The sequence below is a fragment of the Ascidiella aspersa genome, chromosome 3 (assembly GCF_963924565.1).
Source record: "Ascidiella aspersa chromosome 3, kaAscAspe10.2, whole genome shotgun sequence".
Classification (NCBI taxonomy): Eukaryota; Metazoa; Chordata; class Ascidiacea; order Phlebobranchia; family Ascidiidae; genus Ascidiella; species Ascidiella aspersa.
This window is the reverse complement of record NC_139449.1, coordinates 27,928,187-27,950,287: the sequence shown is the minus strand read 5'-3', so window position 1 is coordinate 27,950,287 and position 22,101 is coordinate 27,928,187. Positions and strand designations below refer to the sequence as shown.

The following is a 22,101-nucleotide window of genomic DNA, read 5'->3' as shown; positions in this document are numbered from 1 at the left end:
GTACTAAGAGTAATAAAAAACGAAGCCATGTTGCTTCATAATCTAAATACAAAATTTAAGAGTCGGCACTAGGGTTTGCCTTTTAATCGGATTACGTCCACAAGTTGTAACTTTATGTTTAGTTTGGTACATAGACGGTATTATGCTATCACCTTGTTGGATGTTACTTTAAAACAGTAATCTTAACAAATACCTTTATCTTTAAACAACAGGCGGCATAGCTAGTTTTTGTGTAAACAACAGACAGCTAGTCTGTTTTACAAGAAGCTTTAGAAAACAAGGAAGTTACACAAGTGCTGATAAACATTGTGAATCGCTGTATTAGTTGTACGACTGTATTTACGCTCACAAATGGAAGAATATGACAGTCCTTTTACCAGATTTTTGTTTTTTTTAGTAATTTAGCAAACACCTGGCAATTATAAGCGACTTAAGTCAATGGTAAACATGCAAAACGGTTCTGGCCCTGCCACGTGCGAGGTCCTGTCGACGACCTTTGCTGACCTTGGGAAACAAGCCCGAATCCGGTGCTCGGTCATAGAAGAAATCGTACAACACGAGAAGGAATATGTGAAAGTCCTGCACTACGTTGTTGATGTAAGTATATGTGTTTCTTGAGAAGGGTTACGGTTTGCCTAATAAGAAACCGGTTGGAATACAACAACATGTCCCGGTTTAGGGAAGTTGTGTTTTAAATTCAACGGAATTGAATTACTTGTTATAGCCTATTCTTTAGATCAGTTTTTACTGGACGTATTTGGGCGTGTTTTTTTTTTGATAAATATTGGCCTCTTTCCGGCTTGTTACGTCAACAACGCTACTCCTTTTGTAATTTTCTTAATCTTTCTCAACAAAAGGATGCCGCCATTTCCGTTGTGAAGTTGTGTATGAAATTTTATTTCAAACTGAGGTTCCAATTTCTTTGATGAATTAATTTTGAGAACGTTGCCTCTGACTAAAGTGTATTTTCAACAAAAGTTTCAAGACAAATGCTATAATCTGTAGTTGATTTGTAATAAAACTAGTGTGGGTCGCAATAGCTCAAGTCAATGTGTGATCCAATTTGACCATTAGTGAAAAGTGACTGAGAATTGCAATAACCTGGAAAGTGGAAGGGTTTGGTAAAGGTACATTCGAACCACGGTTCCGCACACGTGCGTTTACCAGCAGAGGCGTGTCTGACTCACCCAACGTACTGCTTACCCCTGCAACTTATTTTCCGGCAGTGACGTAGAGTGTACACTTGTGCCACAACGCGTTTCCTTTTTGGAGCAAAAAATGAAAAATGGGCCCCTGGTACGTCATACATAGTCACAGGTCCTCCGCGATCGAATGCGAATCCGTGCCGTAAGTCACGTTAGTGCGAAAGCAGGAGTTTTTCGGGACGCGAATAATTTGCGCGCCGATCTCGAGTGAGACATTTTTTCCACGCACGCCTATCGTGTGACTGGGTATAAGGTCTGCTATTCAGGAGGCGTGTGTACAGTGCTCCCACTGCAGCACAACCAGATAAGCGCAGTAGAAATTACCACTTGCCTACAACCTACAAGTTCTCTCTATCAAGATTCAACAATTAACATTTAACTAAAACAAGGGCAAACTATTGAATGTGTACTTTTCGTACACTTTAATGAAAAATAATTCTACAAATTCGCAGAGTTTGTAATTGATTTACGATTTTGCTCTCTCAACTTTAAAACATTCATATTCACTAAAATAATTATTTGTTCAAGACGAACATTTCTTAGAGGGAACAGCGCATGTGAGAGCAAATGTTACATATTTCCCGGCTGATATGTGATTCTTAATGCGTTTCTATAATGGCATTTAGCGTAAAAGGTTGACGGCGGGGCAAATTTGCATAACCTATGGCTATAGAGAAAGCTTTGAATGCACAGTTTTTAAAAGAGAAGCAACTGAGAACATAGGGCAAAACATTTACTGCGTGTCACGTGTGGTGTATTCAAGGGCAGCCTACATTAAAAGCGAAAGGCTAGTGCAAACAAATTTGGTTCTTACCTAAAGCAAAGAAGACATACACAACCATTTATTAATACACCCTACCAAGGGTAATATACATAGTTATACACACACACGAAGGTCTGGCGTTTTAATACGGGTAAAATGAAATGTTGACAAATTTGAAAAAAAGTGATGTATGGTAAACAAATGGTGTAAGATCTGACATTAAATGGAATAACCGCTTGCATAAAACGTTTGTTACCAGCATAATAAAGAAGGTCGAACTTTGTGTGTATGGCATTTTTGTATAGTGACGTTTTGCGACATGGGCGAATACAAGTTGCTTTTTATTTTATTTTTCACACAAAAACAGTTTTCACGAATGATGGCTATAGTTCATTGTGTTTTTTATAGTTGAAGTTCAATAGTTATGCATTATTGTGTTGTTTCCAGCTATGAAGCTTACATAACTTGGACTAACATGTGTTTTTTATGAAGTAGACTTGAACTTGAAGTGAATTTGAAACGACTTTCTTGTTATTTTCTTAGATTTTCAAGCTTTGGCATTGAATACAAAAACCTGTGATAGTGGCTTGTAGTTAGTCCTTAACCAACCAACTTGGAATAGATTCCAAAAGTAACACAAACGCTCTTAACTCCCAGTCGGCTTTTTACCACGAAAGCAGGTGAAGGAAGACGAGTTGGACTAATAAGGTTTTATGAAAAAAAATTTGCTAGGATTTGAAACGACTTTTCCTTGCTTTTTTCCGGATTCAACTGCTTTATTTGACTTGTCTTGCCATTTGTTGTCAACGAACCAAGTCCATTATACTAAAATATTTTTGAAGTATAGTTTTAGGATTATGTGCAAGTCGGCTTATATCAATACAACTGGTCATGCAACTTTAAGTGTAAAAATTTCGTTTTAATTATTTATCTGTTAAAGGAAGGAGGCAAATGTAAAGAGGTATCAAAAGCTATACAGAATTTGTCCAACTTGGTGTTTCCTTTTCACAATTCACTTCCAAATGCGACCCTGTTGTTTTCGTGCTGCACCAATCGTTGGATGAGCTTTGGTCAATCGCCTTTTCATCCTGAACGCAGGTGTTGAAAGACGAGTTTGTACGCAGGTGATGAAAGACGAGTTGGACAAGTGCTGTGAGCAAATCGAGTTCGAAGTGGACGAGGGTCACGTGCGCGCGCTGTTCGGTAACGTCGTCGACGTCCTGGATCTCCACGAGAAGATCCTCTTCGCCCTGGAGGAGCTCCTGGGAAGTCAGGAGGGCGGACAGCTGACGACGGAGGATTATTACCGGAAAATGGCCGAATCGCGAGCAGGCGGAGTCTTTGTGAAAGTGGTAAGTTGAAATGTGGAGAAGCCGGCAAATAGTTTGGGCAGCACCATAGTGTCATTACAGTACAAATATAATGGCCTTTTAAATAAGTTGGTCGCATTTATACTTTGACTCGATGAAGCACGGTTGTACGAAAGCTTGTCGATAATTAAATACAATTTGTCTTTGCGTATAGTGCCACCGGATTCCTTTATTTAGAATTCAACAAACCCGGCCATTTACAAAGATTTGAATAAGTTGTTGCAGAAACATTTGAAAATAAAAAAATATGCCGAGTTGTGAAATGTTCATGTTTTAATATTTATTTATTTTTTATAATGCTGTTATATTTTCTGGTATTGGTTTAAAGCAGATTATTGATTTTTTTCACCAAAATGCTACTTATGTACATTGGCTCCTCTCTTCGTAATTTCTTATAAATACCTAAACTCCTAAAAACGTTGGTAAATCAAAAAAGTTCGTTGTCAAAAATATGATATGACTCCAATTGGATCGAAACTGACCTTATACCTTTTTGACGATTAATGGATGACTATTTTAAAATTGTCGAACATTCGTTACCTCAAAATCAGCACTTACGAAAGGTATAGCCTTGTTATGGTAACCGATAAGGCTAACACAAAGAATGGACAAAAAAAACGATTACTATTTGTCAGTAGAGGCCTACACGCGATCATTGCTGTCAATTGTTTTTGTTTTTTTGCCTCAGAACCGGAACGCTGACGTCATCACGAATGACGCATATCCAGTTTATTCGCATTTTGTGATGACGCGTTTGACCAATGAGCTGTCTGACCCGCTTTCCGCGATTTTGTCGATTAATTGCAGTAATTTTGTCGCCCGCTAACCGCAGCAGAATTAATCAGACAATAGTGCATTCAGAATGTCATTCAATGGGCGGTCAATGAAACGATTTTTATAATCTAAGTTGGTTTGTTTTAGCAGCGCGCAGAATTCTAATAAAATTAATGCACGATTATTCACTTATTGCTTTCCGGTCGCGATATGAAGTATTTTAATACTTCATTTGAATCAAAATACGTTGTACGTCAAACAATAACGTACAACTAAAATTGTTGTGAAAAAAGTAGAACGTTATACCCATTCAGACTTCCACCTTATTCTATTCCACCTTATTCTATTCGTTTCCACCTTATTCTATTCCAACTTAAAGATTTACAATGAGCTGTATTGTCGGCTTCAAATTACTACTGCATGCTGTCTTATATAATATTAGTTAAATCCCGAAGGTCTAGTCCGACTCCGTCGAGTTCCCTGTCCGGCACCTTTACTCCGCATCCTCAGATTTAGGCGAACAAGTCGGCTTGGCGCTATGTGCAGTCTTCCCTTCATGTTTATTTTTTTTAACGTATCATTATTCATTAGACCAACGCTTGCTTCCATATTTCGCGTGTAGAAATCCACCAAGCAACTTCGTAAAACCCACTTAAAACTATTTTTTGTCGCAGCGAGATTCGTTCCGGACTTACGAAATCTACTGCGCCAACCACACTCGATCGGAGCAAGTTGCAGCCGACTTGCTGAATATGACAACGCTTAAAGCAAAACTTAAGGTACGTGTGGAATGTTTCCTTAACTTTTTTAGTCTAATTTTGTTTTTTAACAGTTACATTTAAATTTTTTTTTAAGTTTTTTGGGTAAAGAAACATATCGTGGAAATAACAAATCCATACACTGCAAATACAAACGTGTCGCATGAAAGATGTATGCCTGTCCTTGCAGTACTGTAAGATTTTGATATTTGGGAAGTAGGAATTTAAATCATATTATCGCACGGCAACTGTCTGAGCTGCGCTATAAGTCAGACTAACCACGATTGTGCATTTTCAAACATTTACGCCAAGACGATAAATACCGAGTTTTAATTTTGTGTAAAACAATAAAGATGGGTATAAATATAACTATTTTAGAAGTTCAGTTAAGTATAAAAACGGAATAAAAAACAGTGTTTGGTTTATACACTATTTGGCTAATTGTTTGACACAGTTCATGTCGTAGAATTAGTTTTATTAAAACAGATTGGAAATTGTGAAAACACATTGATGTAGGGTAACTATAAAACAGGCGCGCGGCTAATGTTCTCACAAGAGGACCAATGTCCCTACAAGATCCGGTATTACGCCGACTATTATATTCTCCAGAAATGGGCGACGGAAGGTCCACTTGTGGGATTTACGACAAACGAGGCCACGATGCTGTGTACTTTGCTCGCCAGGCCGCTACACCACATTTGCAAGCTCGGCGTGCTGTTAAAGGTATAATATGAAGTTTATTGGGTGGTATCACTGACTCGAGTACTCAGCAAAATACCATAACCTTTTCAAAATCACATTGGTTTGTCTTAATGTAATCTTCCGACATGTGTTCGTTTCTTTTTTAAAGCATCAGGCTCTTTTGCCATATCGTACCTCCGTTTTTTTCGGAAAATATTACGCATAACAAAGTTTCTTCTAATGTTCAGATCTTGCGAGGTAGCCTGTGTCATATATTTAAAGATGTACAAATGATTTGTGCGAAATTTATTTACCTTATTACGTTTCCCGCAACTGCATGTTAGTTTGCTGTTTAAAGTAGTGCAGTGGAAAAGAACAAGAAAACAAATACCAAAGCAATAAGTTGGAGCTTTGGATATTTGCAGGGTTAATGTCTTATCTGTCCAGTTTACACGCGAGCTATAGTTAGATATTGCCAGCGTGTATATTTGGATAAAGTTTCTTGAAATTTGGACAAACAACGATATTGATCAAGCATCAAATTTTAGCGGACGTGATTTCATCTTTGACAGTCATACAACGGTGTCGGTATGGTCACTGGACTTTGAGCGCTGTGCGAACCTGCACTTCCGCATAAACAAAAACTCAGCAACCGCCTTCCAGTCATATTATTTCGTTAAACCGCCCACGTGAAACATCTCTTCCGCCTTTCAAACTGTGCGCCTAAGTTTGCTGACTTATACGAAGCTCGGTTGGCATCTTGAACCCTCGCGATATTTTCCATAGACCACAAAAGCTGGTTGATTAGCAAGCCGCTTCGCATGGATATTCCTCGAAACAAATCTGCCAAAGCAAAATGTCGACTTTAAAACCTTATATCGACATTTTTGACGAACAACCGGAACTAGGGTCGGTTGCCTGTGTTTCTTATCCAAAAGACAAAAAGCCCAAAGGTTTTAGTTAATTTCAACGCGTTAAGGTTAAATAGTTACCAATTTGTAAGCGAATAGAGCGGACAGTGTTACAGTGACATGTCAAAACCATGTAGGGCGTGACAAAAACTTCACTCGACAAAGTGCAACCAACCTTTTACTGATACGGTCTAAAGCGCTTTACCCTTGTTTAATAATTGTTATTAAAAGGCAATTATAGACTTCGTAATGGCGCACCGACCTAATATTTAAATCAAGGGAAATGTCAAACAACGGTTGGTATATCTAAACAACAACAATTGTTGGTATATCAACGGCTTGGTATTTAAATAACGGCTGGTATATCTTTTCCTCAACGACACCAAAGTCGTTACAGATAGGGGGCATTTAAAAAATTGAATTTTAGAATGTTGCCGAAGTAGGTGAAATTTGCTTCCCAAATAACTCGACGGAATATTAATTTTTCTAATTTATTTATTTTAGGGCTTCTATGATTGACAGTGTGTAAAATCAGTACATAAGCGAATATCAAGATACCAGATGCAGAATTGAAACTAAAATCAAAATGCTAACAATAATATTGTGAAACTCTACGCATTGCTCAAGCGGATATTACACATTGCTGGACGTTATTTGCTCGTGGGAGCAATGCATTTTAAATCTGATAATAGACAGTCGGCGGTCGCGTTAAAAGGTTTTCCTATTATGTATAAATGATTACAAACTGTGATAATATCCGTACGATAACGTGTTTAATATTGCACACACTTGATTACGATAACGACTGTTGGTGCTGAGAGCGTTGCAAACTCCTTTCAAAAGGCTTGTTTACAATTTCCCGGCAAAGCCCTCAGCTGACAATAATGAATTAAAATGATTCTCAACCGTTGTGGCCGCGGATCACCTGGCGGTTTTAGACAAAACAATTCCAGTTTAGTTTACATGTTTAAATAAAACTCCCAATAGCCGCAGATTTTACGTTATTATCTGAGTAATGTGACAACAAGATATTATAACCTACGGCAGACCCGATAATATTTTACTTGTGTTATTTTTCCTAAACTCCTCACATCATCCCAAAGCTGCTCTCCTACGTGTAAAACAGGTTGGAAACCACTGGTTACGGCATATGGTTCTCATACTTTTATGTCTTGCGGCACCCCTACAAGATTTTTCCCTAGGTAAATCACTGGAATGTCACAATAACCGGAGCTGGAGCAACAAATCAACTCCACACAATGTATAGAAAGTTTTAGTTGAATTTATTCCACTCTAATCTTACACAAAACGTTGTAAGAGTTGAGCAAAAATCAGTCCTAAAAATTCTCAAATATCTCTCGGCACCCTTGGACATTAGAAATGGCACCCCGGTTGAGAACCACTGAGTTACGGTACAAACTGCTATTTTCTACAGATTCTGGCGGTGTTCACCCCGTCCAACCACCCCGACATCGACGACGTGTTCTCGGCCATTCAAATCGCCCAGGGAGCCACGATGGCCATTGACACTGCCAAGCGGGCCCAAGTGTTGCAAAGGGCCTATGTGGCCTGTGACGACATGCAGAAAAAGTGGGAGGAGAACAGTCTGCTTAACAAGGAAGGCTTTCTCACCAAGAGGGGCGGAAGCGTTAAGGTTCGTACGCCATTTTATGTCGTAATAATTTCAAGCAAATTGCTTTGACGGGCGGTTGAATTTGACTTTTCATTGTTTTTTTAGCCGAACTACAATGATTTATTAACGCGGAAAATAAGTCGAACTGAGTGTGAATTAAAAAGCAAACTTGTCTTCTCCAAAACAATTTTATCAATGTTTTAAAAAATTGACTTTTGGATGTTGTGGTTTATACACGAGCTAGTTACGTGCCTCCAGCGTTGAAGTGTCTGCCACATCGGTGCATTTTTATTTATTGTTTACCGTTGGCTGTAACTGTAGGTTGGTAACCCGCAATGGTCTAATTTTCGCCACCTTATATTTTGCTTCACCTAGCACTTGTACTCATTTTGTCGATCTCTTATTCGGTTGTTTTACTTTTACCATATTCTCTATTTACAGAGCTGGAAGATCCGATGGTTCACGTTACGAAGCAACGAAATGAAATACTTTGACGAGCCGATCGTAAGTGATCTATAGTTTCTATAATGTAAATTGTTTTGGGCTTTGGTGTATGTTATCAATCATTCATATGATATTTTTTGAGCGCAACCCTGTACGAAAAGATTATCGCACTTGGACGAAGGCCAAAATTTGAGCTACGCCAATGAAGTTAAAGTTAATTGGAGTGAAATTGACAGGTTTAATCAAGTCGATCATTTACTGCAAATTTTAAACATAAATTTATATTTTTGAACAACTTCTTTGGTCTCCTTAGCTTTTATACTCAATTAAACCCTACCGAAATAGTGCGGTTGCTCGGGGCATGCAATGTGAACTGATTAAAACTCAAAATAGGTTTATTCGATATCTTCAATAATAACAAAAACAATGTTGCGATATATTTGATTTTATCAGGATACATTCTTGTATGTATAAGCTGCATATACTGCGTATGAACTTTTATGGTTCATTTTTTGTTTAATTTGTTATTTACTTCGTTCTATTTTATTACGCATAGGACGAAAAGGCATTAACGACGTTGGATTTGCGACAATGTACCTCGATCGTCGAAAACAGTTCGCAATCCAAACCAAACTGCTTCGGGTAAGTTGGGTACATTGATTGCTGCTGCATTATCGCGTTACTTGTTTTTCTTTGTTCCACAAAGAAAATTATCCTTCGAATGAAAATATCCTTTAAGTGCAACGTGTTTATTTAGTTTAGGCTATACATCCTACGTAGATAACAACCCGTTTAAGGGGACCAACAAAGTCATGGGCGCTACTGTTCTAGTTTTATATATATATTTTTTATTTTGAACCTCGTTTAATAACACCCTAATAATTCAGTGCCTCGCAACCTTTTAAAAAATAATGTCATCCCACAACCCCTGGACAAAGCGAGAGATCTGAGAAGCCCCTTTGAAAAACAAGCGTCGGGGTGCTTATAAAAATACGAAGGCACCAACCGCTTTCAAAGCTGCCACGCCAAGTCGTTTACAAGACTTCTTATGCCTTTCTAATTTCGAAGGCTCACGTTCGGCGACCGCACCTACTACATGTACGCTGTGACGCCAGGCGAGAAATCGGACTGGATGAATCTGATCGCCTGGAAGCTCTACCTCATGCACTCGGCTGAGGAGCGAGCGCGCCTGGCTATTTCCTCACCCGCGCGCGACAAGATCGACTCCGTGCTCTCACTGCTCAAGTGAACAAGTGACTGCGATTTTTATGGACTGTGGCAGCCGGCGCGCGCGCACTTGGTCCGTAGCGCCGCTCTTGCGAAAACCTCCTTGTCGCGGTCCGGTCGACGCTGTTGTAATAGACGAGAGCTGGCCTAACACAGAGGAAAACTGTGTATTTGCTTAACGCTCCTTAACCTGCTTTTTGCAGTAGGCTAACTCTCTTGAACAACCTCAACTTAATGTTTTTTGTATAAATTTCAGGCCAGCTAAGTGGTTCGCATGCATTGTTTAACAACTGCGAGTTTCGTTCCATTGCGCGCATGATAAGCTCGTCACACTAACAACTTTAAGCTTGTATATAAGCATACACTTATATCACATACAACCTTACTTCATAATATCATGCAGTAATTACAAAAACCTAATCGTTCAAGACTTATTAATTTATGTGGGTCTTTCTGAAGGCCTATAGGCGATTGAGTATAAACTCCCGTAACCATTCCTGTTTAAACCTGAAGGTTAACCCCATGTTAACCGCTATGTAATACGTGTGACTGTAGTGCTAATTGTTGGTAGGTGCAATATTTGAGATCGTAGTGGATAAAACATTTTGCCTTAAAAAGTTATATTTTCCAAATCCCTGACAGATTTGTGCAACGCAATTTCTTTTTTTTTGTCAGTAACAAAGTGTATTGCATGTGATACTAATTACTCTGTATTTTCCGCCATATAAAAGCACGTCTTGCGTAAATAGGCATTGCGCAGATGTTGTCAAAGCTGTTTACTATAGTCGCGAATTAATGCAGATTTTCACAATTACTACACTAATTGTCCTATACATGATTCGACAATGCTACTTAATATTACAGTTTTTATTAAATTAAGTTAATTTTTTTGTATTATTTTACAACTTTTAAATGCTATTTTCGAACAGCAAGGTTGGAAACTAAAAAAAAACGCATTTTTGTTATTGCCGTGTTACGTAATCGCCTTACATATTTGAACGTTCATTTTTGTAAAAGAACCACACCAAAGCAACACAATTGTTGATATGCAACTAAGTGAATTTCACGATCGATAGATACATAATTTGAAGGTATATTTAGTCACATAACCTAAAAGTAAGCAATGTCTATGTAATACTCTTTAGGTCAGTAAATATAGCGAACCAAGACAATACATTGATTGATTTTCTTTTTTGTTAATAGTTATAAAACTATATGTCAGGCAATATAAAAAAACAAGCAACCTTTCGCCAAAATATAAAAATATAACTTTTAAAGACGATCACATTTTTTAATTTCGAAAAGGTGAAATCGAAAATTTATGGAATCTCCCGTTACCAGAGGATTGCTATAAAACTATCAGCAATAAAACACAGGTAAACGCAAAAACCCAGAAAAAAAAGGCAACACTTTTTCAAAAAGTAGTGCACTGCTCTAACTTAATACAGTAGCAACTTTAAAAGGAAAACTGATACAAATCACGGTAAAACTTATTGCCGTACTCACATTTGCTTAAAATTTGGTGTTTATAAAGTTTTCTTATATTGATAAATTAGCTCCAGTCATTCACCTTGTTCTGTTTTATCTCATTGTCTACACCCACCCCCTCCTTAAAACACTTCCGCACTCTTTGGAGATGATATTTTATGGGCATAGGTTTTGGTGCTAAGGGGCTATAGTAAAGACAAAGAGCCTCAGTGGAGTTACCTAATACCTCCGAAATCTGACGTTTAAGTAATTTCATTACAATTGTGTTCTAAGAAAACATATCCTTCAGGTAACAAATTGGAAAAGCGCAACGGTTCTGCGTAAAAGCTCAGGAAAATACAATATTTTTACTAAAAGACAGCGGATCTTTCAGACGTATTGCGACCAAACTATACGGCTTCCCGTTTTAGTTTTTTGTTTTGTTCTTGATATGCTAATAATTGAATTAATTGAGTGAAACTTATTGTAACTAATTTTATTTAAAATAGTGTCAGCAGTGCGCTAACAGAAGCGTGACATTAGCTTATTTAGACCTTTCCAAAACAAGGAACTCGCGATGATTAAATATGCTGTTGCTACCAGGCAAAGTATACCAAAAATAATTTCAGATGATGGTTTAAGCTTCAAATAAATTGCATTTGTTTGAACTTACATTACCGATGTGAATCCACTTACTTCAAAAGTATTTTCGTTTTTTACTATAGTAAAGCTGCCATATTTTCAGCACCAAAAAAGAGAACATTTGTTTGCAAGTAAAACGTAAGTAGAATTGTTACGTTTGAGTTTAGTGATGTTTTATGCTGATTTTCGGGATGTTTGGTTGCTTTGGGATTAACTTTCGATAGGAAATTTGGTGTTTCTGGCCGACTCGAGCGCAAATAGTGATCTATTTGTTGCGAGCGCGATGATTTTGCTGTTGGCGGCTACGAAAAGAGTTATAGGTGACGATTAAATCTTACGTTTCAAAGTGAATAATCACACACCTTTGCGTTATTATTGGGTATTTTTACATGTGAGGTTTGGTTGCCATTTTTAGGCGCAATGTTTTCAATAACAATCAAGCTTTTTCGCTACATTCTCAGGGAAGATATTTCTTATGTGCGCTAAAAAAACTTGATTTCATTGATTGATTAATGCACAAAGAAAGCAGTGTATGACAGGGGTCGGCAACCTACGGCCCACCGACCGGATCGGCTCGCCATGTAATTCATCCAGCCCGCGGCTTCTTAGGACAAACTAGTCACGAGTCCATTACAAATACTTTTTGACTATTTTAACTATAGGCAAGTGCGTAAAATTTTAGCGCTTCGCGCGAATGATATTTGTACGTCCGGTTCGTTTACGATTTGAGGCTGTCTTTTGAACTAGATCAGCGCTTCTTTACCGTTGAACAGTGGAAGGCTGACAAGTGGGTTGCGGACAAATGGAAACCGTATTCAAAAATATTGGGCATATATTTTTAATTTGTTTTTAATTTTTGGCAATGTAATAAAAACTTGCACGAAATTTCACACAAATGCCAGTATACAAAAAAGATGCTGAATTTGGGACTTTGAGGCATGTTATAGGCCAACTAGACATTCGTCTACCATTGCTGGTCATTAGATTGGCTAAGAGCATTAGAGCAGGGGTGGATCCAGAGAGGACACCTGACCATGCCCCCTAAAAATATTATTGTTGACAAATTTTAATGCAAACACTATTTTTTCGCGCTTTGAGCGAACTTCTTCTCTCTGTCTTTATTGTATTTTAGTCCCTTTGAAGTAAATCCGTTAATATCAAAAGTGCTATTTATATCATGGCATATTGCGCTGCATTCCAAATAAAATTCAATTCTTACATAAATGCTTGTGTTTATATGCGATTATTTTATGTGCCTAAGCTCATTTCGATTGAATTAAAAGTTTTGCCAAATCTAAACGTAATAAACGCATTTTTTTTCGCGCTTCGCGCGATTAATCTGCATTTAGGTTCCATATTTTACCACGAGTTCGTTAGACAACAAAACGTCTTTTTAAGATTAATTATGTTATGACGTCACGATTTTTGAGTCATCCCTCAAAAAATTTAACTTGCGGCCGTAGGAAAATAAGACTGTCAATGCGGCCGTCAAGAGCTGAAAGGTTGGACACCCCTGGCCTAGACTATACAGATTTCTTAGTTATTAGAACGACCGGCTGTTTTAGATTTTTGTGCAAGCCACAGCGCCGTTAGCGTTAATCATGATAGGTGATTTCTATTATTGCTGTATTGGAGGGTCATAGGCACCACGAAACAATGATCGATATGTCCTAAACTGGTCTCCATTAGCTCACCAACCTTGAGGTTTTGTCTAAACACTGTCACAAAACTAACAAATAGGATTCGGTGCTATACAATAAACAAATCGATTTCCCGTTGTTTGGAATTCGTAACTAAACAAACGAAACGAAATAGATAAAACTGAAGAAGCAATGCAAATCGTTTCAAAAATTAAACCCGCGTAGTTTTAATTTAAACAGTTAACACCGTGATAGAACAAAATGCCCCACTTGTTACTACGATAGTGAGGTCAAAAAAAATTGTAAGCAAGTAGGCTACCAAGTAGGGACTCAGCTAAATAACTCATTGCCTTTGCCTTGTTTAGTTTCAGTTTAAGGAAATGGTATGCTTGGCGCAGTAGTCATCCTAGCAATCCCCCATCTATAAACTCTGTTAACGCAACCAGGCTAATATAAACAATTTTGTCTAATTTGGAACCAGTTGTTTTGTAGGCTGAGTAACGCCGTGTAGCACAAGTGTGACAAACATATGTTTCAGGAGATGGTTTAGTCATCGCGATTATGTGCAGGCAACCGTCAAGACCTGATCAATCGTGCTTTACTGGAAAAGCAACAGAAACGCATCTATATATGAGCCGATCTCTTCATACAGCGTTTAAAGCGAAAGGGGTCAAAAGAGAGTTTGCTGAAGACAACAGTATACAGCAGCAGCGTATAGTATGGCCACTTCAAAAAGTTTTTTTTAAAAAGTTTCAAGTGACGCTAGAGGAAGTGGGATGCCTGGGTTGCTCAGAGTATAATACAAAACAATTAGATCACCGAAAGCTTTTTTCTATAAGCAACCGAATGGGCCGGGATCCAAACAAAGGGCACAGTTAAAAATAAACTTTTTTATTTCAGACATGACCCCGTATGCTTAAGGGTGCATGTGTTACAGTGTTATAATGGTGATCAAGAGGTAAGTTAAACGTTAAAAACGCTGCGTTTGCATTTTCTAACTCAAATTTTGGTTTTTCTTGTTGAGGTTTTAATGATTGTCAAACATAAAGTGTGTAAATAGCAAAAAAACAACCAAAAATCACAATAGCGGTTTGGACCAAGTTTCCCCGTAGATTACAGGTCCTCTGACTAAGACATTTACAACAGGGAAACCTTAAAAGTAAAAACCTCAGCAGAACACTGTTCTAATATTTTCATGTATATAAAAGCATATGGTTGGCGCGACAACCGTGTCGGTGACTGTTAACACAAGAAGCAAAACGTTCACATAGGCTTGGCAAGGCTTTCGCTAACTTCGAACGCGAGACTTCGCGTCAGTCAAAGTACAAACGAAACCGCGTAACCAGAATTCCCATCGCAAAAAACAGGAAGAAAAACGCGCGGCGCCTAGTCGAAGAGGTAGTTTTGCTTATCGGCTGCAACTTTCCTCCAATCAATCGCTTTCACCGAGCTCCGGCGCCCCGACAGAAGGAGCCGTGTACTGACTCAGCGCGAGCACAGACGACGCTATGCAGGCCGTGGAAGTCCAGGGCATTGTCACCGGTCGTGCGCTGACTGACCCGGGCCGCCAAAAAGCGCTAGATGGCAAATCAACAAGGAAGTAGCGAGACAGAGACGCGCCTTGCTTTGCGCATACTGCTGCATGTCTTCTTTTGGGCGCTGCGAAGTTGCCGTCTGCCGGAGTTGAGAGGCTTGTGGGAGTACATTGCCTATAGTTAGGCTTAGTGTTGGTTTAAGTTTGAGCAGAACAATAGGCATGTTTATTGATTTAGAACAGATCGGGACCCACTTTCGAACATGGTTAGACGACAAAATCAGGATTTGCAACTTGTTGAAAATGCGTGTGTGTGTTGCGCGGCGGTATTAGCAATGTACTAATCATAAAGCTTCGTATTTTTGTATAAAGTATGTAACATAATTTAGTGGGTGTTAAAAGATAAAAAAACGACTTTAAACAATTCAAACGGTGATCCGCGGTTGACGCGTTTACTTTCAATGTTGCATCGTTTTAGCGATTTTTACGCTGGTTAAGTTATGTTTAGACTACCGGTACAGACGCAGTTTCGCTATAAGGAAAATCGTGTTATGTGCCGCGCCTACAAGCAGACACTGTACTCCATTCGCCCTCAGTCGTCACGCGAATGAAGAATACAAGGGCAGAGTCACCAACTCAGTTTGTACAATTACCTCTGTGAAAACGCTGCGTTCTGTAGATTCGTCGAGGCACCATATATTGTTGTTGTTTAACGCTGCGCCTCGACACAGACTGTCGTTTACTTAAGTGTTAGCTCTGGTTGTATGTTGTAGCTTTTAGCACCAACAAAACATCACATAAGGTGGGCGCTACAGTGAGGCCTCTTCCTTCCTTGTAAGTTGGGCGCCAACAGTGCGTGGTATATACATACTTCGATGTGTTTCTGCCGCATTTCATCGGATGCCTTGTTTCACTATAAAGTTACCGGCAGCATATTTTGTCCATTTAGGTCTGTTTCGACAACACAAAGATTCTGATTGATAGTTTTTACGTATTTCGCAGCCATACAGACAAACTTTAGCTAGAGTGCAAAGACGGTCAGTTTTTAAGAGTTTTTACAAGTTTAGTAAGGTAAATTAAACAACGTACCGGATTTATACAATTGACCAACGCAGTATACATTTAAGTAAATTACTGTAAATGTTTAAACAGATAATTGCTGTAAAGGTATAAATAGAAACTAATCACCCAAAGAATAATCCAATGCCAATGTTAGAAGACCATCCATCCATATAGGATGTACGATACTGGCGACCACTTTGTATATAAGTCATATTATTCTCAGACAGAGAGTATATTGAGAGAGCAGAATAAGCATATTTTTATTTTTTATTTTAGCAGCGATTTGATGCGTTTTCATTTAGTAAAATCTTATCTCGCTGCAAGCCATTTATAACAACAACTTACTCACGGATGGCGGACAACAGTGATTCGGACGCGGGGGCCCCGGGAGCGAGCAACGACATCGAGCTGGATGAACTGAAGAGCAACAGCAACAAAGAGCAAGAGGAAGAGGTCCAAAAGGAAGAGGATAAAGAGGAACCTGCAGAACAGGAAGAGGCGGTGGGGACGTCCAAAGACGCGGAAGAAGAGCAGAAGGATAACGAGACTTCTTCGGAAGAGTCCGAGGAAGAAACGGAGCAGACCGCGGGAGGGAATGAAGACGGCGCGAAGCAAGAAGAAGATGGTAAGCAAGGAGACGAGGAGGACAAGGATGAAGATAATGAAGATGATAATGATGACGATGATGATGATGACGATGATGATGATGACGATGATGATGGTGACAAAGACTCTCCGGGCAACGCCGAGCAAACGTTAGGTAAGTTGTCGGATTTTTACATACCACTAATTGACAACGTATATGAATGTAGCAAAAAATATTTGAAATGGCACAATCCCGTTATAATAGATTAAACTTACAACAATAAAAGTGCTAAATAATAAAACACTCCTATAGTATCACTCAGTTTTGTATTCCGATTTAGTAGGGCACAAATAAAAATGGAGGATTCGCATTGATGTAATCATGACGATTAAGTTTGACTGAAAAATGCAAAACTGTTAAGTATGACATCTTAATTCAGGCTGCGGCGATAATATTTCAAAAAAATTCTCCCATTTTTTTAAATCTTAATAAATTTGATTCACTTTAGAGTGTTATCCGTTTTGATTGTGTTAATATGACCAGTTCTGTGTAGTATTGCTGCATGCTTTTCGAATATTAAGCACGTATAGTTATCATCGTTTGAAATTCCTGTAAACAGTTGACGCATTATCGAGGAGCCACAAAGATAATAATGTGTGACATTAACATGATAATAATGTGTGACATCAACATGATAATAATGTGTGACATCAACATGTACACTACAGTTTATTGGTTGACTAAGTATGAATAAGTTTATGGGATGAGTGGGAAACAAAGAGATTTAAATTCTGAGGTGTCTAGTTTTGCTCTATCTAGGCCAGTGTTCTCCACCGGGATGCCGCGGCACTCTAGGGTGCCATATTTCAAATTCTTAAGGATTCCCATTTGTGCTCTATTGGTAAATTTCGTGATTTTTTATGTACGATCAAAGTGCCGATAATTAAAAAGGTTTTATCAACCTTGTTGTACAGTTAATGTGTTGTTTCGATATCGTTTATTGTAACGTTACAAAAGTACGAGCAAGGGTGCTGCGAACTATTTATAATTTCTGTAGGGTGTCGCAAGCCAAAAAAGGTTGCGAAACACTGATCTAGGCAATGCATGTTTTGATGAGTCAAAATATTTTTATTGTTTATATATACAGTATATATGTTGATGCTTGAAAAGACTGTATGTTACCTTGTGTTTTATTCTTAGCCATAGCGCAGCAACAGACTGACGTGGGAAGTCGCAACGCCTTGGTCGGAAATGGTGACGTCGAAGGTAAACTTAACGCATGTGCTACCAATCAATTTGTGTTCTATGGTCGCTATAGTGCTCGCTATTTTCGCTTTTTTTATCCGTTGGTAACTCGCTCTGAATGGGAGTTTGGGATATTAAAACTGTAAAAACAGTAAGTAACTCTATAGTGTCTTAATCGTAATATAACGAGTATGGGTTCTAAGCGAGAGGGTCACAAAAAAATAAATAAAACCGTTGCAACTGGATAATGCGTTTTCATTTTCCTTCAAGTAATATCGTTTTAACTGATGATGTAGCATTTATTCTGGCTTCGACAGGTTAAATGATCAGTATAACTTAACTTGCGCTTTGATCGAAAGGTAATAAAAAAAGCGAAATTACAAATATAAAACTAGACGTTTGTCAAAAGGCCCCGCCCCGCCTATGATATCTTATTGCACATTCGCATTTGTTAAAAATACAAAAGATTGCTAGTATAGACACTGTGCAAAAATTGTGCCAAGGCCCGAAAGCGAAAAAAACGCCGTGCTTTCTTTATGACAGGGAGCGTTGCTACCCGGGGTGGCGGATCAAAGTGGGGCAGGAGGTTCCGAAAGTACAAGTTGGAGATAATTATTGCCGCCATCATCGTGGTACTGGTAATCGTCATCATTGCCCTGCTTGCTTCCCTGTCAGGTGGGTAGACGGCGGTAAAATATCGTGCTGGTCATGTATACGGCGAGAAAATAATTGTTGGCCAGGTAACTGAGTGGCCTTTTACTTGTGGCTAAGGGTTATGTACTTATAGGCTGAGTCGCTAAATTTGCATGCACGAAAGATCTTGTGAGTTGGGTTTTGAACATTAAAAAGGAATCGTTTTGTACAATAACATTTGGACGCATGAGGGCACAGAGTCGCAATATTTTTAACCGTTGTATGGGGCGCGCAAAATGAATAAAACTATTTTGTTAAGTTTTTATTGTTGTTTTAAATTAATAGCCATGATCATTGGCCTAATCGCTAGCCATGCAACGTATCTTTACTTTTCACTGGAATTTACTACCGTGCCTTCATATGTCGGTAACTTGAAATCCTGATCCGGTAACTCGAAAAATTGGCGGCTCACAGGAAAAAATACATTAAACAAATACTCCTCCTAGGTCAAACTGAACCAGAACGATCGGGCGGTACACCTGGGACGACCAAATCGACAACCAAAGAGCCTATGACACCAATGACAACAATGATGACAACCGCTTCACCCAGTACCGTTGCGACAATGGCAACTACAACATCATCACCAACGACTACAACAACCACAAAGGCACCGAGCACTACCATAACATTGTCGACCACAGCAGCCACAACCACAACGATTCCTACAACATCTCCGACCACAGCAGCCACAACCACAACGATTCCTACAACATCTCCGACTACAAGTCCAACCACGATGTCCACAGCGGCTCTACCAACGGCCACGCCTGCGACAAATATGACCCAGGCTGTCTCTTCTACTGTCCCCGTGCCCACCGTCCCCTCTTCCACAGCTGCCAGCAGCATGGCCGCGACCACTACGTCAGCAGACACGACCGCGACCGGAGCCACAACAAAAGGTGTCATGGTCAACACCGACGTCGCAACGCAAGCAGTGACCAGTAGTATGACCACCACTTAAGCTTATCGGTCATGTTAATACAACTGAAGGCGAAGACATACTCGCACATTCTATTTCCATTTTTTAATTCGGTGTGAGACGACCAATGGTTTTTCGGTGTTTTTCTACCAATCTTTTTATATCTATATACGAAATTATGAACTACGGTTAATTACAAACCGTCAAAGCATTTCGCTTATAAAACCTGTTTTTCGTTAAGATTACTTTTTTCATGTCAGGTGTACATTTTTTAATGATTCTTAACGAATTGTAAAGCTTAACGATGCTAGCACTGCAGTGACCAGCAATCGTGTAATTTTTTTTACTTTGTACTATAAATATATATGGAGCGTTGTTTTTTAATCAGATCTTTTCAATTGAAGATAATTGTTTTGCGCGTTGTTTTCAGGCTAAACTACAAATTGTATATAAAGCTGTTAGTTAAAAACGCGCTTAAAGCGTCGGGTCGACAGAGGCGCAGTCTAAACTGCCTCCTGTTATTTTATTTGCAATCTAAGTGTAAATAACCAGTGTTGTTTTCGTCATTTCCGGGCAGTTAAAACTGTGTAGTCCTTTTCGTGTTTTGATGTAAATGCTCCTTCATGCTATACAGGACCTTAACTTTATTACGCGTATATACGTTTGACAGGCCTTATCAAGTGTTAACCGAACAGTGACGGGTAAATCTTGTCCTGGTAATTCGGTGTAAAGCCTCCCTGTAAATAGATTGTATATATACCTAGACCTGCTTCCTTTTCTGGAGCACCCGCGCACTTTGTAAAAAGCGGTGACAATCTTGCGAGCCACTGTTTTAACGCTTTATTTGATTTTACTTGTACATTTTTTGTGTTTTTATGCAAAAAAATGTGAACGACCCGAAAAAGCTCTTTGGGCATCTTACAGCATTTTCATTTTCACTATTAGGAATCAATTACAACAATCCTAACTGTATGCAAAAGGGTTAGTTTACAAACTATAACCTTGACCGAATAGCCCATTGCAGATTATACGAAAACAACACTGCACTGTACTTCTTTTTTACAGTAATTCACGCCAAACCTTTGGAATGCTCATTAAATGATTTTGTTAATCAGTTATCATAAAACATATGCGTACGCTTTTACTCGATAAGTCACTTTTCTGGAAACCTTTTATTTTTTCGTAACTGCAATAGGTTAATGTATTATGTTCACAGTATGTTATAAGCCTCGTTTTTTTAATATTAAAATATTCAATCTTGTACTTAACTTTGCTTTGTTCGTGTTTGGTTTGTAAGTGGTATAACAGAAAACTTAACATTTAGTCCCAATAAACTGTCCAAATAACCTAAACTTTCTCGAATGTAAGAATAAGATTGATAGAAAAGTAATTTCGCATGCAAACCATCACTGAAATGTTTCGCCTTACGACAACATACTTTATGGTTATTTATAACTTTTTCTTTTACTTACCAGTATTTTACCAGTATTTTCAACAACCCAGGGTGTCCACTACTTGCTCTCGCGTTGTCCTACAGAAACAATAGCGTAATTATTAATCGCAAGTTACTTCCTTGTTTTGTTTAACGGTTCAATTGAAACAGTTCAAACGCCTATACTTGTTTTTTCTTCTCGCCGTTTTCAGTTTCCAAGCGCTACGCAATCCGCAGCTCGCGCTTCCGCGTACTGATAATATTATTTGGCAGCATTGCACCACTTTTTGTTTGAGACGGGCGTTATATATAGGCAGCGTTATGATCTAATAGCGAGCGAGAATTTTCCAAGGCAAAACTTAAAGTTGCGGCTATAGGCTACGAATAAAATCTCTATTGGGCAATGATATTTTATTTATTTGTAGAAAAGCATTTCTGCCTTAACTGCATTTTTACCTAATTATCACACGAATATTACACAAAGAAGCTGGGAGATATGCCACCTCTGGGATTTCCCAACTTGTTTTCACTGACCTACTAAAAAGGTCATTAGAGCTTTTTTCTACCATGCGGATGACGTTGTCAGGTTACTATATATAGTTACTATATAAACGCCCAACCTGAAAAAACGGTCAGTCAGTTACATATAAGGAACAATAAGGCCTACAAAGCAACAATATTTAAATGAAAATAATATTCTTTAATACCATATTATTAAAACTAACGACATAATGTAACTAAATTCCCAGCAATATTTCGAATAAAATGCAAAGTCGTCTTATGAAGACCTAAACCTGGTAGGTCGGTGGGTATGGGACAAATGAGGGTCACCTGTCTGGCATTGGCCGTTTTGGTATCGACGTTTGGGCGCCCTAATTTGGACGGCACCGTTAAGGGGGCGCTGTTTTGTCATCGAATTGTGTGACCATGTTTAAGGTTAGGGAAGGGCAACGAGGGGTTGTGAAGGGGGTATAAATCGGGTAAGGTTTCATATTAGTAAGGGAGTTAGTAATAAAGTCAGGGGTGCAGGGGATTTAAGATTAGTTAAAAAGTTGTATAGGACCAAGTCTGGCCATTTAGGTTTTATTCCGACGGGTTTCGATTTTATAACG

The 22,101-nt window shown here is 38.7% G+C and overlaps 2 protein-coding genes across 2 annotated transcripts; both read left to right on the top strand.

The window, feature by feature from the left end:
• Positions 1-404: 404 nt before the first annotated feature.
• LOC146161314 (phosphatidylinositol 3,4,5-trisphosphate-dependent Rac exchanger 2 protein-like) lies at positions 405-10,783 on the top strand. The gene is made up of 8 exons (XM_083384751.1): positions 405-597; positions 3,093-3,320; positions 4,787-4,891; positions 5,480-5,593; positions 7,898-8,116; positions 8,537-8,599; positions 9,096-9,181; positions 9,608-10,783. Exons 1-8 carry the CDS (start codon positions 439-441, stop codon positions 9,786-9,788), a joined length of 1,155 nt encoding a protein of 384 aa, XP_083240877.1. The 5' UTR covers positions 405-438; the 3' UTR covers positions 9,789-10,783.
• A 5,611-nt stretch (positions 10,784-16,394) lies between these two features.
• Positions 16,395-21,315, top strand: LOC146161313 (uncharacterized). Its single transcript, XM_083384543.1, has 4 exons — positions 16,395-16,871; positions 17,898-17,963; positions 18,486-18,617; positions 19,082-21,315. The coding sequence occupies exons 1-4, from the start codon at positions 16,463-16,465 to the stop codon at positions 19,597-19,599; spliced, it is 1,125 nt and encodes a 374-aa protein (XP_083240669.1). The 5' UTR covers positions 16,395-16,462; the 3' UTR covers positions 19,600-21,315.
• Positions 21,316-22,101: the final 786 nt, after the last annotated feature.